We start from the raw sequence: 17342 nt of genomic DNA, 5'->3' as shown, positions 1-17342 counted from the left end.
GAAAACATTGCTTACAGTAGCAAGTGTTCTCTTTCTGATGATGGCTCTGAAGAAGGGGTAGGGGGTAGCAGGTTACTGTAGTTAATGTCTAATAGTTTAAGGCCTTAACAGATGCTTATTTATAATATCCTATCTTTAAAGATACACCATTTTCTCCCATGTGTTGATAATAAATACTTGAAAAGTTGAAGTTTTCTCCCATGTGTTGATAATAAATACTTGAAATATGCAAAGTTGAAGATTACACTATTTGACAATTATCACCAACATAATAATAGGGTACCTTTTATTTTTCTTTTAGAATTTTAGTTTGTTAGGTTTTTTTGGTTGCTGTGGTTGTTGTTAGTTTATTTTTAAAAAAATGATGGTACAACTCCAGCTTCAAGGCCTAAAAACCACATCAATGACCAGCACAGCAAACAACATTGATGTAGTAGTGGCACTTTTGTCTTGGGTAATCAGCACCTACCTAATTGGACTTAAAGCCCACACAGTGGGAGGAAACTCATGTGTGGTACTGTAAACTAGCCAAATATACATAGCTGGAGAGGCCATAGATCTTAGAGAAAACTCCAAGGCTGTCACATCCCTAGACAAATATAATTTCTTACTATGTACAAAATATGGATCCTTAAATTTGTAGACAAGTATCGCAGTCACCACCCATCAAAGAAGCTTGCTTTTCAAGAGACAGAGATAATTACAGAGTTCCACAACTGCTCTCACGTAGAGATTGTCTGTGAATGGCCCAAGCCTAAGTGAACATCTAGGATGCAACCTCTACACCTAAGGCTCATGGAACATAGAACAAGGGATGAAGAAAACACTAATGCAGCTTTCAATTCTCATCAATGAAGCTCCCTTATGCAACAGAGGGCCAGGAATGTAAAAGGTCACAAATGGCCAAACCACAGAGACTAAGAGTCTGCAGAGTGTGGGTCCTTAGACAGGACTCCTATATTAAAACCCACCCACCCAGGGCTCGGGAACCATTGCGGAAGAGGGGGCAGAAGATTGTAAGAGCCAGGGAGGAGGTGCATGACCATACAGAAATAGTCCTACAGGCTCCTGGGACTCTACTCATATGAACCTATAACAATGATGTCAGCATGCACAAGACCTATGCAAACTCAAACAGACAAAACCCAGCCCAGAACTGTGGAAATGAATAACAGGCCCCAATGTTACTTGAAGAATTGATGTTAGTTGAAAGAACTGATCTTAAAGGGAGGGACTCTAGATAGGCTGCCTAGACCCCAGTGGATGAACTTGGACTGAGGGACATCTGGGGACACTAACTTTATATGATAGGCAACACAAATGACAGCATGTATGAACTCTAGTTGGGGGGTTATGGGAGCTTGCCCAAGGTGAAGAGGCTATAAAGATGATTCTTTGTATGAAATACACAAAAATTCAATAAAAAATTAAAAAAGAGAGAGTTCTGGAATTTGGGCCAGATGCACACCTTTAATCCCACCACTTGGGAGGTAGAGACAGATGGATCTGTGAGTTTGAGGCCAGCTTGGTCTACATAGCAAGTTGTGGGCCAACCAAGGCTACGTAGTGAGCCCCTGTGTATACATAAATAAATAAATAAACTGTGCTGAGGTTCAACCTCAGGACTTTGCATATGCTAGGTAAGCAGCCTGCCACTAGATTACATCTCTAGTCAAGTGGCTTAGATTTTTTAGGGTTTTTTTTGAGGGGGGGAGAGAGTTGGGGGCAAAAATTGTATACTACCTATACTAAATAAAAAGATTATCACTTAATTTGGATGTTCTAGAATCCAAAACAAGAATATGGGTGATAAGGATCTTTCATTACAACTACAGTAGTATTCTAGATTTATGTAATACCTTCTTATTAACATTAAACTGATTGGAATATTATTACTCGTAGTATATTGATATAAGAAGATGAAATATTCATAAAAATCTCATTTTTATGAGATTTTAGATTCTCATTTACTACTCCCCTGTAAATTATTTCTTTTCTTTTTTGACATAGGGTTTCATTCTATAGCCTAGGGTTAACTGACTGTGTAGCCTAGGTTAGCCTCATACAGCAGTCTTTCTGCCTTTGCCTTCCAGGTGCAAGGGTTGTTGGCTAAGTCATCACAGCTGCCTCAGAACTTCAGTCTTAACATACAAAAGAAATAACTGAATAACCGCAAAATAACTAGTAATTTTTAGAAGTATTAAGAAGGTTTAAATTTAACTTACTGTAAATCTAGTTCATGATCTGTTAGACCTAGTATCAGAAACTATAGGCTACCTAGTCTAACAGGGAAGCTTAAAATAATAGAATACATGAAATTGGATAAGGGGTAGTAAGGGGGGGTGTAGCTAGTGGAGGGGATCCAAATACAATCAAAATACATTATGTGAAATTTGCAAAAATTTAATACAAAAAACCCTAAATATATAAACACCATTAAAAAAAATCAAATGAAAAGTTGGATGTGACAGACTTCCATTTTGAAGGCAAGGCTTTCTGATAGCCCGGATACTAACTTTTTTGTGTATGTTTACACGTGTATGTGTGTGCATGTGAAGGCCAGACTTCAACCTCAGGTGTCATTCCTTGGGAACCTTTTACCTTGTTTTTGATACAGGCCCCTGGGACCTGGGGCCTGCCAATTAGGCTAGCCTGGTTGACAGAAAGCCTCAGGTGTCCACCTGTCTCCACCTCCCTAGAGCTGGGATTTCAAGCAAATACCACTACTTGCAGCCTTTTTACGTGGGTTCTGGGGTTGATCTCTGGTCTTCATGCTTGCATAGCAAACACTTTACCAACTGACCTGTCTTCCTAGCCCTGGATGCTAACTTTTAGTGGTAAAACATGCACGCATTACTTCTAATGTCAAAAGGATTAAGTAAACCTAAAACCAAGGCACGTCTTTATTATAGTAGCTTAGCTCAAATCAGCCAAAGTGGCGAAGTCTCCATCTTCATTCCCAAACACATAATTCCATTTAGCTGAGAGGTGCTTGATTCTCAAGCCTGCTTCAGAACTGGGCCAGCTAGGAGCACTTCAGGAATGGAAAGTACAGCTTTTTCTTATTTTGAAGGCCACTGCTCATATAAGTACTCAAATGAGTCCTATTACAATTATGCTGCCCTTTTTCTTCCTAGGAAGACCACTGGATAAATGTTAAGTGAAAATATATGATGTTATAAATGAACTTTCTGTTTTCCCCTTTTAATTTAAAGATGTGAATGTTTCTTTGAAAAAAAGTCAAGAAAACCTTCTGATTGCTGTTCCATTCAGGTGGCATGCTGGCTACTTGATCCAGATTCCAAGGAGCCAACTCTTCATAGCATAGTGACCAGCTTTCTTCCCCATGAGCTCCCACTCCTAGAAGGAATGGAGACAGGCCAAGGAATCCAGAGCCTGGGGCTAAATGTGGACACTGAGCATTCTGGGCGGTATAGAGCATCTGTAGAGGCCATTCTCATCTTCAACTCCATGAATCAACTCAACTCTTTGTTGCGGAAGGAAAACTTTCATGGTAAAAACAGTTTCTGGCATTTTAATTTAATATTTTGGATATAATATATACATACACTTAACCACTCTTTTATCAGTGGTGAGTAAATTACATATTTTATGCAACTGTCCCTCTGGATTACCTAGTTAGGAAGTCAACAAACTTTTTTTCTGTGAAAAGCCAGATAGTAAATAATTTTGACTTGTAGACCACAGGATCTCTATCAAAAAGTACTCAGTTTTGGTGATGTATCTATTATGATAACATCCATAATCACATCAAAACAATGGCTATGAGTGTCTTCCAATAATTTATTTACAAAAGTATGTATTTGGTAGTCATTTGACCGTATTTTGCTGACCTTTGACCTTATAATGAATAGAATTAGTGACATTGTGTTCAGTTGTTGACAGTTATATATATTTGAATTTTATTAAATGATTGTTATTCATATAACAGATCTTTCATACATTTTAAAAAAGGGAACTGTTTCAGAGCTGTTAGTAGTTTTTCTTTTAGCAAAGAATAGTCATATGATTTTTTTTTTTTTTGGTCTTTTTGAGATAGGGTCTCCCTGTAGCCCCAGCTGTCCTGGAACTCACTATGTAGACCAGGCTGGCCTTGAGCTCACAGAGATCTGCCTGCCTCTGCCTCCCAAGTGCTAGGATTAAAGGCATGCACCACCACACCCAGTTGATTCTCTTTTTTTCTCACAAGACACCATGATTTGTTGAGAAGTTTGCTGGCCAGGATAAGTTCCTTGACTACAGAGACCAGAAAAAGATGATGAAGGTAAACAGAGTTGGCTTCAGTATAAGAAGACTACATCATGAGTGTATTGACTCATCAGATCAAGGTGTTGAGATAGACTAAGGCTATTGGGGCTATCTCACTTATTAGCAAAATAACCTACACTAAGCTACTAAACGTCTTCACATCTGGTTCTTACTGAGTTGTCGGAGTAAATGAGACAATATATGTGCGTATTGTTATATTAGTTGATTGTGATTATTTTCTCCTCTACCACAAGACCTATTGTTCTCCCAACATCATAGGGTAGGATTACACAGACTAAGTCCAGATTGACTTGTGGTTTCATAGGGGATGTTCTTGATCAATACTCACTAGTAGCTCTTGTAAAGGCTCTGTGGTGTTTCAACCTCAGCCTCTCTAAACCAACGTAGGCTGATGGAGGAGTTGGAAGCCTGGTTCCCATGATGAAGGACGGCTCTTGCATTTATACACAGTAATGCTGGATTCCAGCTCCTGTTCCCTCCCTCTGCTTGGTCTGCCCTAGGGTAGGTTTTTTAGATAGTTTGTATCGTTCCTGGACACTGACTTTTGAAGATCCTGCTAGAAGTTGATCTATAACTTTTTATAGATACTTATCTTCATTTGAGCTCTAATCTAGGCATGGAGGTGCCTGTTACAATTCCAAGTGTTTAGGAGTCCAAAGCAGGAAGATCTGAAACTTGAGGCCAGGCTGTAATATTATCTATTGAATTTAAGTCTAACCTGAGCTCTAAAGTGAGACCCCATCTCAAAAATCTAAGGGCTGCTCCTATAGCTCAGTGTTGGAATGCTTGCCTAACATGTGTAAGAACCTGAGTTCAAGAGTTTATAAGCTTTTATTCTGAGAGAGGATTGTTCTAGACTTAAAGACAATTTTTTTTATCTATGAGAAGAAGGGGTCTGTAGTTTCCCCTTCCAAAAAAGTATAAGAAACCTCTAAATTATTATTATTTTTATTATTTTTTGTGTATGAGTGTATTGCCTGCATGTATGTGAGTGCACCCGTGTCATGCAATGCTGTGGAGATCAGAAGAGGGCTTCTGATTCCCCTGGAGCTGGAGTTAAGGACGGTTTGTAGCTGCCACGTGTGTGCTGGGAATCGAACCTGGGTCTTCTGCAAGAGCAGTCAGTGCTCTTAACTGCTGAGCCATCTCTCCAGCCCCCTAAATTATTATTTTAAACTTTCATCATCTAAATATGCCCTGGAAGTGCCTTGTTCCTGCACACTTTAAAAAATGGGCCAAATGTATTTTTATATGACGTTAAAGCTGTCTTAGTCATAAAACTTAGAATTGAGAAAAAGGAAGATTTTATAGAAAATGTAGAAAGTTGTTAAAGTTTGTTTAGAAAGTATTATTTCCAGATATGCTTATTTATTTTAGTGAACTCCAGATTTTTATCTCTTCTCATCCGCTTGCCTCTTGAGTAGGTGTGTTCCGCAAGCTGACTTTCTCCCATAGAGAGCTGCTTCTTGTTTGGTATGAATAAATAATAAGGGACTGTCTCCTTATGTATACCAGTTAGATCCTTCCTAAATGGTTTGAATATAGATGGTTTTCTAAGTCTTTGAAGAATCCAGACTACTCACAAGATTGCCAGCTCTTCTGTTCTGCATAAACAAGGATGGTATCTAGTACCTAAATAACCTGCCCTTTGCCACCTTTTATTGGTTTGGGGACCTACTCAGGAGACTGGACCGTAAAGGACAGCTTGGGTAGCTGGTGTGGTGTGTTCTTAAATAATTCTATGTAGTTTCGGCAGTGCTGATGATCTAATTACTTAGGTGACAGTTTATCATTTCATTTTTCTTTTTTTTTAATTCTTTCAGATATTTTCTATAAAGTGGAGATGCCCTCTCAGTACTGCCTGGCCTTGCTTGAACTAAATGGAATCGGCTTTAGTACTGCAGAATGTGAGACTCAGAAGCACATCATGCAAGCCAAGCTGGATGCCATTGAGACTCAGGCCTATCAGCTAGCTGGCCACAGCTTTTCCTTCACCAGTGCAGATGACATTGCACAGGTAGCATCTTGGAAAAAGAGATACTGGAAAGTAACTTAGAGTTAAAATGACAAGTTGACACAGGCTTATCTTTCTGTACCAACTCCTAAATTTGTTTACCTGAATACCAAAAATTACTAAAATAAAACAACTAACTAGAATGCATTGGGAATAGAGTCTTCTAGCACCTGGGTAATAAGTTATGTCTATATTCCTGAGATGAGAAGTCAGTAAAGAAGACCTCCTGAATGTAGGTCCAGGTTTGCTTGCATGGGAAGGGGCATTCATGGACTATCTGTTGGTCATATGGTTGGTAGTGGCAGCCCGTGGCAGTTTTATAGCTATGGCACGTGCTAGTCCTTTCATAAGCCCTCGCCCCTTCCTTGCTCTAACATCTTTCTTCAGAAAAGGAAATTGGGTAGTTTTCTGAAATGTAAATGAAAATTGGATTTTTGTGACTTTCTTTAAAAGCGTCATTAAAATTTTTGTTTCCTTACTGAAATTTAGACAGTTACTCTTATTTTATTTCATAGGTTGGTATCTTAGTCTCTACTCTTAACATATTCTTCTCTGCCAAAGGATGGTGGGGTTTTTTTTGGTTGGGGGAGGGGAGATCACCGGCTGCAGAGCCAGATTTCTGGGTTTGAGTCCTGCCTCCTCCATTCGTTAGCCAGCTGCATGACCTTGAATTGGCATGGTTAATACATCAACTCTTTATGCCTCAGTTTCTTCATCAGTAAAATGGCGGTTGAGATAGAAATGCTTCATAAGGTTGTTATAAGGGATAAATGATAAATGTAAAATATATATTTAATGACCATCACATAATAAATGCTTACTGAATATTATAAATCCTCATAAAAATACCACTTTAAAACCACAGAGTCACGTATTTTAAAGAATATGAGAAGCTTTGTTTCTCGGAATCATGTGGCCTGTCTTAAATTCAGTGGTACTTTAGGGGCATTTGTGTGCGTGTGTGTGTGTGTGTGTGTGTGTGTGTGTGTGTGGATCTTGGACTGTGTGTGTGTGTGTGTGTGTGTGTGTGTGTGTGTGTTTTCTTCTGAATTCTTTAGCCCATAAGCCTTCAAGTGTACAAAATTATAGAGGGCACTGATCAAAAACAGAATGTATAGGTTTCCACACAAGCAGGTTGAAGCAAACACAGATTGATGTCCTTGTGACTCAGGGAAACAAAGCAGATGAACCATTTGGGTTACATGGGATCTCTGCTTCAGAGCCTGGATCCCTGCCTGTGTAGGCCTAGTTTCTTAAGTGGGTGCTTATCAGCTACTCCGAACCTAACTGTGGATTGGAGCAGAAGGTCTTTGATGCTACTGGATACTTCATAGATCTTTACATTAAAATAAAAGTTACCTGATGAAGGAATTTGTATGTGAAATTTTCACTATTAATTCTGAAGGCTTTACCAAAGAGAGACAATAAAGAACCTCCAAAATATATGTGAAATCATTATGTTATCATAATTGATTAATCTCTTCTAGGATTATTGTTTGATTGTTAACTAATGATGTTCCATATTTTGTATTTACTTATCTGATTTTTTTCTCTTATCCTGTCATCATATACCCTTTAATATCTATAGTAGGATTTCTTGATAAAATATAGGCTACCCTGTAGTTTAAATCTAAATTTAAGATAAAAAACCAGATATATTTTGGGGGGGGGTGGCTGGAGAGATGGCTCAGCAGTTAAGAACAATGGCCGTTCTTGCAGAAGACCCGGGTTCAAATTCCAGCACCCACATGGCAGCTAACAACTGTCCGTAACTCCAGTTCCAGGGGATCAGATCCGACAGCCTCTTCTGTCCTCTGCAGGCATTGCACAACATGGGTTCACTTACCTACATGCAGGCAATACACATATACACATAAAAACAAACAAACAAACAAACAAAAAAACCCATATATTTTGGTATAACAAACAAAAAACCGCATATATTTTGGTATAACTATGTTCCATGCAGTTAAAATTTAACTAGACACCCTATAACTTTATTTGCTAATTGTCGCAACCCTAATCCCTCTATGCATGCATATGTTCATAGGTGTTATGAACTACATTGTAAGCCTCAATACCTATCATTTCCAGAATGCCAACTATTGCTACTACTGTGAAATAGACTGTATCTTTGTTTCTGTCATTATTGCTGCCCTAGGGAAGCATGGGCTATCTTTCTGTTCCTGGGCCAACTTGTGTGAAGAAAAAAAAAAACTCTCTGTACTTACGTAAATTGCTTCTGATTTTTAAAAATTATTGCTGGAAAAATAATTCAGGATGCATTGAAAGCCATTCAATAAGTAAGCAAATGAATAAGTATAGTAAATAAAGTTCCGAATTGCCTGAGTTTAAGCCCCTCTAATCTGAGTTGGTGAGGGTTAGGTTACATAGGATCACTGTCTCAGAGCCTCATCCCTGCCTGTGTAGGACAGGTTTCTTAGCTGTTTAATAGACTTCATTGTTGTCACATTGGTTTCAGGCTAGTCTTGAACTCCACAGGCATTCTCCTGCCTCAGCCTCCTAAGTCATAGGATTACAGGTGTGTGCCATATGCCCAGTCACATTGAATCAGCCACCTTCTTCCTACCCTTTGTTTGGGGATTTCGTGGCTCAGTGTTGTGGTACTAAGATTAGATGGATTTCCAGACCTTCACTGTGATTTTTGGATCACACAATTCCAGAGACTCCTGTGTTAAGGTCTGTGGTGGTTAAATGCAGTGAACATGCTGGTTATCTCTTCAGGAGTATTTAGCAGAGCTTATTATCCTCAGAGCCACCTCACATCTCAGTGTCAATAGCTTAGCTGTCAGTTGCTTAGCACAGCATATATATGCCTGTGTTCCTGTAAAAGCATGCTACTACCCAGATTAAGGTATAGATAGCTTACCTGGCAGACATATTCATTGCTATTATTTACCAAAAGTGATTGCCCAAAGAAATATTCCTCCAACCCATGTTAAATTGTAGAGATTATATTTTCAAATAACTTTCAAAAGTATTTTCTGAGTGACGGTAACTTGCATCTGATTCTTGATTAAAGAGGCATTTATTTCTTTTTAGGTTCTGTTTTTGGAATTGAAGCTGCCACCAAATGGAGAGATGAAAATGCAAGGCAGCAAGAAAACTTTGGGTTCTACCAGAAGAGGGAATGATGGTGGCCGCAAGCTAAGGCTGGGGAGACAGTTCAGCACTAATAAGGTGCTCCTTGGGGCCCTCTCAGGGCAGAGGCTGAACTACTTTTAGCTTTTTGGTGTCATGAAAGAATGTTGATGATACCAAGAGTCACTATAGTCCACTGCTTTAGCTTATTCAGATGCGAGCAAGCAAGTTGGTTTGTGGTTCAGTAGCCCATAGTGATGTGTGGAGACAGTCCAGCATGGGAAATCAGGACCATGATCTGAGTTAGCAGGTCTGTCCTTTCTGGTTTTTTTGAGACAGGTCTCCTTGCAGCCCCACCTGGCCTGGAATACACTCTGTAAACCAGGCTGGCCTTGTTCTCATAGAGATCTGCCTACCTCTGCCTTCTAAGTGCTGGGACTAAAGGTCTGGACCACCATGTGGCTAGGTCTGCCCTTCTTATCATCAGAACAGTGTAGAAGTTTGTGAACTCTGACCTTATAAACATTATTATTATCCAGTACTCTTGGATTTTTAGTATAATATAATTTATATAGCTATATGAACAATGTTACAAAAGAACAAAAGAGTTTTTTTCCGTTTCAAGGCAAAATAACTTTTCCATGAATTTGTTCCAAGACTTTTAATCTGCTGTTTTCAAAGAAAATTTGCTAATGATAATCTGTGGACACTGTGCATTGATTGGAAAGAAGGAAAAAAAGGCTTACTTTGACTGGTTTCTTTATGAAAATAGAAAATGTAGCCACAGCAGCTATGGAGAGCTGTTCTGTTGCCATTCTGTGGAGTTTTGATCCTGACATCACAAAGTATGACTAATGCCCTGGAAATGAACACAGCTCAGATTCCTGGTACAGTTTTTTGTTAGTCTTACTGGTCCTTTTGCCTCATAAGTTTCTGTTCCTTGATGGATCATGCCATAGAATGATCAAAGTTTTAAAAATAAATGTCTCCTGATTTCTTTGATATGGAAACTCTGTATCGGAGTAAGAAGGAGGATTATGATGCCTCCAATCACCTACAGAAGAGATGATGAAAGTACAAAGAAGAGATGCTGTAAATCATGGGTATGGAGGGCAGGTGCTTGTAAAACTGATGTTCCATTGATTTTTTTTTTTAAGGTAGCTGTAAACTGATAGTAGTCAGCATTTCCACATTGGTATCTCATAAACTGTACTTAGAGATTTATCATTATGGATTTCTAAAAATACCTAAACACTGATTTTGAGTTGTAGATACAGGATTTATCAAACTAAGTTTTGAGAGCGATTCTAATTTGTGATTGAATTTGGATAAGATTCTGACCTTTCATTGTTATATTTCTTTTGCAGGATGTTTTAAATAAATTAAAGGCATTGCATCCTTTACCAGGCCTGATACTGGAGTGGAGAAGAATCAGTAATGCTATTACAAAAGTGGTGTTCCCTTTGCAGCGGGAAAAGCGTCTGAACCCTTTTCTTGGAATGGAAAGAATCTATCCTGTATCCCAATCATACACAGCTACAGGTGATGAGAAACGCTGGATAAGAATAGTATCCAGTTTTGAGAGAAAAGAATTTTCACATGTAATACTTGCAAAGTATTGTTGATCCCTTGCAAAGTTCCACAGCACTTAGGAAGCCCACAGTACATTCATGCACAGCTAGATACAACCTAGATACTGTGATGAACTTTACCGAGACATACTTCCTGCCTTCAAGTACTCACACAAAGTGACTAGATGTCTGAAAGTGTGTGCTTTCTTTGCATGAATGTTGGCACACAAGATTCAGAATTTGAGTTTGTGTTTGGGTTGGTAGTCTTAGCTAACCTCAGCCTCCCAGGCTGTTTTACACAGGCAGAAAAGAAAGTTGTAGTCTTTTGGAAGTTTTGTGGACTTCTTGGGATAGATATAGGTGTAATATGGCAAAGAAAAAAGTGCTTTTGTTCTAGACAGTTACTTGCCAGACATCTTGTGCAGCCGATGAAAGGACAGTTTTAACCCATTCATGGAAGAGATACTATGAGTGTTAGTATCAAGGAGGAGGCCTCTAGGTCAGTTCCAGCCTGATTCCTCCAAGTCCAGTGTCCAACGTGTATGGTTTCTTTAGCAATAGGGTCTTACCTTCAAGTTCTGGGAGGCAACCAAGGGCTATGGCAGTAGCCTATACTGTTTGGCGAGTCTTTTGGATTCCTTGACCAAAAACTTGAAGGGAGGTTTTCCATGCCTGGCACTGGGGTTTTTGCTAGATAATCTATGGCTGTTGGGAGCAGTAAAAAAAAATACGCACACACACACACACACATACACATACACACACACATGTATATGCATACACATATATATAGACACATATGTGTTGTATATGTATTTTGTTTTTGTTTTTTGAAACAGGGCCTTCCTGTAGCCCCAGCTGACTTGGAACTCACTATATAGACCAGGTTGGCCTTGATCTCATAGAAATCCACTTGCCTCTGCCTCCCGAGTGCTGGGATTAATGTGTGCACCACCATGTGTGGCAATGTATGTATTTTTAAGTAAGCTTATAAATAATATTTTTTATGGTTTTAAAACATCCTTAGTGTTATTTATCTCTCCTTCCTCCTTCTCCTTCTGTGTTACCCTCCCTGCCCTTTTTCCAGTTAAAGTTCCACCTCCATTTTTTCCATTTCCACCCATCATAGCACCTGTCTCCTACAATTCCCCTTTCTAGAACTCCTTGCCCCCAGCTTCCCTCCGTGGCCTCTTTCTACTTTCCTGGTTTCTGTGGTTACTTCAGGTTATATACTCACATGTAAAGATTTGGAGGTAAGATCCACAAATAAGACAGAACATGCAGTGTTTGTTTTTCTAGGTCTGGGTTACCTCATTCAGTATAATATTTTCCAGTTCTAGTCATTTACCTCCAGATTTCATGATCTCACTTTTCTTACAGTGGAATAGAATTCCATTGTGTATGTGTACCACATTTTCATTGCCATTCATCAGCTGAAGGACATCTAGGTTGTTTCCATTTCCTAGTTATTGTGAAACGAGAAGAATAAACATGGCTGACCAGGCTGAGGCAGGATATTGAGTCATTTGAGTATATGCCAAGGAGTGGTATAGCTGTGTCATAGGAAAGATCTACTTTTAACATTTTGAGAATTGTCCACATTGATTTCCGTAGTGACAGTACCAGTTTGCAATCTCACTAACACTGAATAGGGATTCCCCTTTCCCTGCATCCTTACCAACATTTGTTGTCAGTTGTTTTCTTGATTTAGCCATTCTGACTATGGTAAGATGGAATTTCAAAGTAGTTTTAATTTGTACTTCCCTAATTGCTAAGGATATTGAACATTTTTAGATATGTTTCTCAGCCATTTTTATTTATTCTTTGAGAATTCTCAGTTCATATTGGTAGTCCTTTTTTGTATATTTTTTATTGAATTTTTGTGTATCACATACAAAACATCTTTAAAATATTTTATTGTGTTTTTGTGCATTTCATATAATAGATCTTAATCAAATGTAGATCCCATCCCCCAACAGCCACACCCCTCCATTGCTCCCCCTTTCCCCCACTCAGATTTCATGCATTATGTCATATACTTTAAGTCCTAGCTGGTAAAGTATTTGTAACCAGAAGTCCCTCTGTGCAGGTTCATCCACTGGAGTCTAGTCAGACTGTCTAGAGTCACTCCCTTAAAGAATATCTACTCTCCCTCACCCAGCAGTAATCAGTTGCTAATAGTTCTTTGACTAGGGTTTCCCTTGTTCTGTGCTGGGTTTTTCTCTGATTAAATTGACATGGGTCTTGTGCATGCCATTACCATTGTTGTAAGTTCATATGAGCAAGTTCCCAGTGACCTGAAAACCTCTGTTTCCTTATGTTCATGCAACAACCTTGGCTCTTACAATCTTTCCTCTCCTCTTCTGCAAGGGTCCCTGAGCCATGGTTAGGTGAGGATTAATATGGGAGTCCTACCTAGGACTACACATACTTTGCAGTCTCTTATTCTCTAAAACTTAACCAGTTGTGACCTCCTGTGTGCATCACACTCTGTTGTATAAGGAAGCTTCCCTGGTGAGAGTTGAGGGATGGATTAGTTTTCTCTCTACCACCTGTTCTGCTATGTTCCATGAGCCTTAGATATAGAGCTTCCACTGTAGGTGTGTCACTTAGGGCTAGGCATCTCTCAGACATATACTCTCTCTGTTTATGACCAGTTGTGAAACTCTGTAATAGCTTCCTTCTATTGCAAAAAGAAGTTTCTTTGATGAGTGGTGTGTGGTATACTTGTCTGTAAATATAAGGATCCATATTTAGCATACAGTAAGAAATTTCATTTGTCTAGAGATTTGACAGAGATATGGTTTTCTCTAGGATCTATGACCTTCCCAGTCATGTGTATTTGGCTATATTTACAGTGCCACCCATGAGTACCTTCCCATTGAGAGGGCTTTAAGACCAGTTAAATATCTGATGATTATTCTCTAGATATATGTGCCATTACTGCCCCAACAGAGATAGTTGTTGTGGCTATTAGGCTTTATAGCTGGGTTGGACCATTGATTGAATTTCTCCCTTAACAACTTGCATAATATCCTCTATAACCATGAGAGCTAGTCTTCAGGGAGAAGGCTTCCAGATTAGTTCCAGCTCCATTGCTCCAAGTCCTGTGTCTGAAGCATATCCTGTCTTCTGCAATAGGGTCTTACTTTCAAGTTCTGGGAAGTAATCAAGGGTTGTGGCAATAGCCTGTGTTTTTTGGGGAGTCTCTTAGACTACACTGACCAACAACTCGAAAGGAGGTTTCTCCTGTCTTACACTGTATTTCTTGTTATACAGCCTTCAGGTATATACATGCATTCATGGTTCAGCTATTGTATGCATATTTTTCAGGGGATTTTTCAGTTAATAGTTTTCTGTCTGGTTTTTCACACCACCTAAGCTTTATCTCTCTTATCTCTCTCACCGTCTAACCTCCCTCCTCCCTCCCCAGTTTAAGTACTCCCATTTTCCCTTTGATAATACCTGTCTCAGACTATCCCCAGAGTTCCTTCTTTCCCTTTACGTCCTTCCCTCCTCCTTTCCCAGTGGAGTACCCCCATTCCCCATTTCCCCCTTGGTAACATGCTTCCTATTATTCCCCTCTCTTGGACTTTTTCTTTCCCTTTTTCTCTGTGCTTCCTTTCCATTTTCCTAGCTCCTGCTATTATATCAGGATATATGCTCACATATAGGGGATTGGTGCTAAGATCAGCAAACAAGGGAGAACATACATTGCTTGCTTTTCTGAATCTGTATTACTTCACTTAGTATAACAGTTTCTAGTTCCATTCATTTACCTGCAAATTTCATAATTTTCTCTCCTTACCACTGAGTAAATGTACCACATCTTCATTATCCATTCATCAGTATATTACAGAACTATAGTAATAAAAACAGCATGGTACTGGCACAAGAACAGACAAGGTCAGTGGAACATAATTGAAGACCCAAACATGAGCACATGCAATTTCAGTCACCTGATATTTGACAAAGGTGCCTAGAACACAAACTGGTGGAAAAAGAGCATCTTCAACAAATAGTGCTGGCAAAATTGGATCTTCGCCTATAAAAGAAAGACTCTAGATGCTTATCTTTCACCTTGAACAAAAGTCAACTCCAAATGGAACAAAGACCAATGTGAAACTTGAAAGTATTAGAAGAAAACATAGGCAGTTCCTTACAAGACATAGGAGTAGCCTTTGTTTTAAATTGGGTTCTTTGTTCATTTTCTTGGTTCTTTGTTTTTGTTCTTTGTATATTTTGGTTACTAAGCCTCTATTGGTTGTGTACCTGGTAAATTTTGCTCCTACTCTGTGGCCTTCTTTACTTGACTTTCCTTTGCTATATGAAAGTTTTTTGTTTATGAGATCCCATTTATCAGTTGGGCCAGGATGCCTGCTATTAGGTGATGCCTTCTAGACATGATAGGGAAACTACAGATAGATAATTAGAGACTGTTGAAAGAGGAAGTATCAGTTTTCTCTAGAGATGAGCTCCCTGATAGGTTATCCAATCCCAAGTGGTCAGCCCTAGGCACATGTACAAAAAAGCAATACTTAATTTACTGAGTAGATATATAGGTGTGTGTGTGTGTGTGTGTGTGTGTGTGTGTGTGTGTGTGGTATACATACATTTGTATCTGCATATATTTAACTATAATAATTAAAGAAGAGGTCATAAAATTGAGGCAGTTTGAGGACATGGAAAGAGGTGGGGTTGGGGGGAGATAAAAATTAAATAGCAACCTTGTTGCTCTCTTCCTCGCTCAATGTCCTAAGTGCTTGGGTGGCAGACATGAGCCACCATACCTATCTCAATTCTTTATTTTTATTTTTCATTAACATTTTTTTAGCATATGAGTGGGTTTCACTTTGATATTCAAATGCATGTATAGAGCATGTACTAAGCAAATCCAGCCTCCCTTAGCTTCCCTCCCCTGTCCCTAGTCACTGTTCTGCATTCACGTTGACTCCTTTTTAACTTCCATGTAGAAAAGAGATGTGCTTGTCTTTCTGGCTAGTTACTGCATCTTCATAATGCATTGTCAGTTGCTGCGTTGTTGTAGTAGAGGTGCCAGAGGGAGCTGCTTTCTCTCTACTTGCTTTATTCTTTTTCTAAACCTTTTTTCCTTTCTTTTGTTCCTATTCAGCTCACCTCTTGGTTCTTCCTCGTCATTTCTTGCCTTGTTGGTATTTAAGTTTCACTTTGGAACATCTGTTAATGGTATAAATTTACATGAAATGCTGGGTGCTAAACCAAAATCAATTTAGAGTTTTCAGTGTTGCATATTTGTTTGTTCTTATTAAAGCAGAGGGTAGTTGATTGTATTTGTATTATTGATTTTAGGAATATAGTTAATGATGCTTTATAATTACTATAGTATGCCAATAATATTATAGAAATATAAACTTATCTAAGCATGACAAAGATATTTCATGATTAGAATTAATTTTGTTAAGGCATATTCATGTTTTATGATTTTTCTAACCATCTTTTTTGTTGTCCAGTATTAACTCATTAATTCAATTAATAGACCAGGGTAGTATACTAAATAGTGGGTAATATCTGGAAAGAGTTGTGTGCTGAGGTTAGAGTTGTCTGCTGAGTGTACCACTTAATGATAATTATATTAAAATACACCATGAGTTCCCAGAGCCAGCAGTTTGCCTGGGTAAGTTTGGCTGCTGCACCCACTGCACCTTGACTCCCCCAGCCTCATTCACCCTCCCAGCTCCCCCACCCCATCTCTCCTCCTAGCAGAGGCACTGGCCCATCTCTTGTGACACCCCATACCCATGGACTGACCTCTTAGCCCAGAATCCCCACTGCTTCCTGATCCTTTGCATCTGAACCAACCCAATTCCTCCCTGTAGTCCCTTGGAGCCCTGGGGCCTCTTCTTGCCCCCACCTCTCTTTGCCTCCCTGGGGGCCCTTTCCTGGGCTCTGCTTCTAGGCCAGCCCAGCTCTCAAATTCCTGAGGCCAGCATCTTTCCTGGAGGGATGCAAACCTTAGGAGAAAGCCTGAAAGCATCTGTTCCTCATCCAACTTGAGCCTCTGCGGGAACACCTGAGCAGCAAGACGAAAGCAATTTGGCCAGTCCACTATAAAATCAAAAGAGAGAACCTGAAGCCTAGACCAACCAGCTTTTCATGCCCAACAAGTAAACCACAAATGCACATAAAGTTTACAAAGAGAAGCAAAACTAAACTCAACAAAGAAAGGCTTGAGTATCATGTAAGAACCAGAATCTACAAAAGAAATCCACATGTCAAAGTCACAGAGAAAAAATAATAACATGAAAAATCAAAATAATATAGCCCTACCAAGTATCAATAGTCCTCTAGAGGAGTACAATGAGAACCCCCTAGAGATAACACAGGAC

General features: G+C 39.2%; 1 protein-coding gene across 3 annotated transcripts in view; it reads left to right on the top strand.

Annotated features, from left to right (window-relative positions):
- Positions 1-17342, top strand: part of Polq (DNA polymerase theta) — a 124577-nt gene that overhangs the window by 78739 nt on the left and 28496 nt on the right. For 2 of the 3 annotated variants that reach the window (XM_029568225.1, XM_008842915.3), the window contains exons 19-22: positions 3274-3514; positions 6114-6307; positions 9368-9505; positions 10774-10948. In XM_029568225.1, the coding sequence (XP_029424085.1) occupies positions 3274-3514; positions 6114-6307; positions 9368-9505; positions 10774-10948 (748 nt within the window). Of the gene's footprint in view, positions 1-3273; positions 3515-6113; positions 6308-9367; positions 9506-10773; positions 10949-17342 lie in introns of those variants that run through there. The other variant, XM_029568226.1, reaches the window with a different exon arrangement.

Source organism: Nannospalax galili, unplaced genomic scaffold (genome assembly GCF_000622305.1).
Source record: "Nannospalax galili isolate Female #2095 unplaced genomic scaffold, S.galili_v1.0 scaffold18, whole genome shotgun sequence".
Taxonomy (NCBI): domain Eukaryota; kingdom Metazoa; phylum Chordata; class Mammalia; order Rodentia; family Spalacidae; genus Nannospalax; species Nannospalax galili.
The sequence above is the reverse complement of the archived record's forward strand: the minus strand, read 5'-3'. Positions and strand labels throughout refer to the sequence as shown.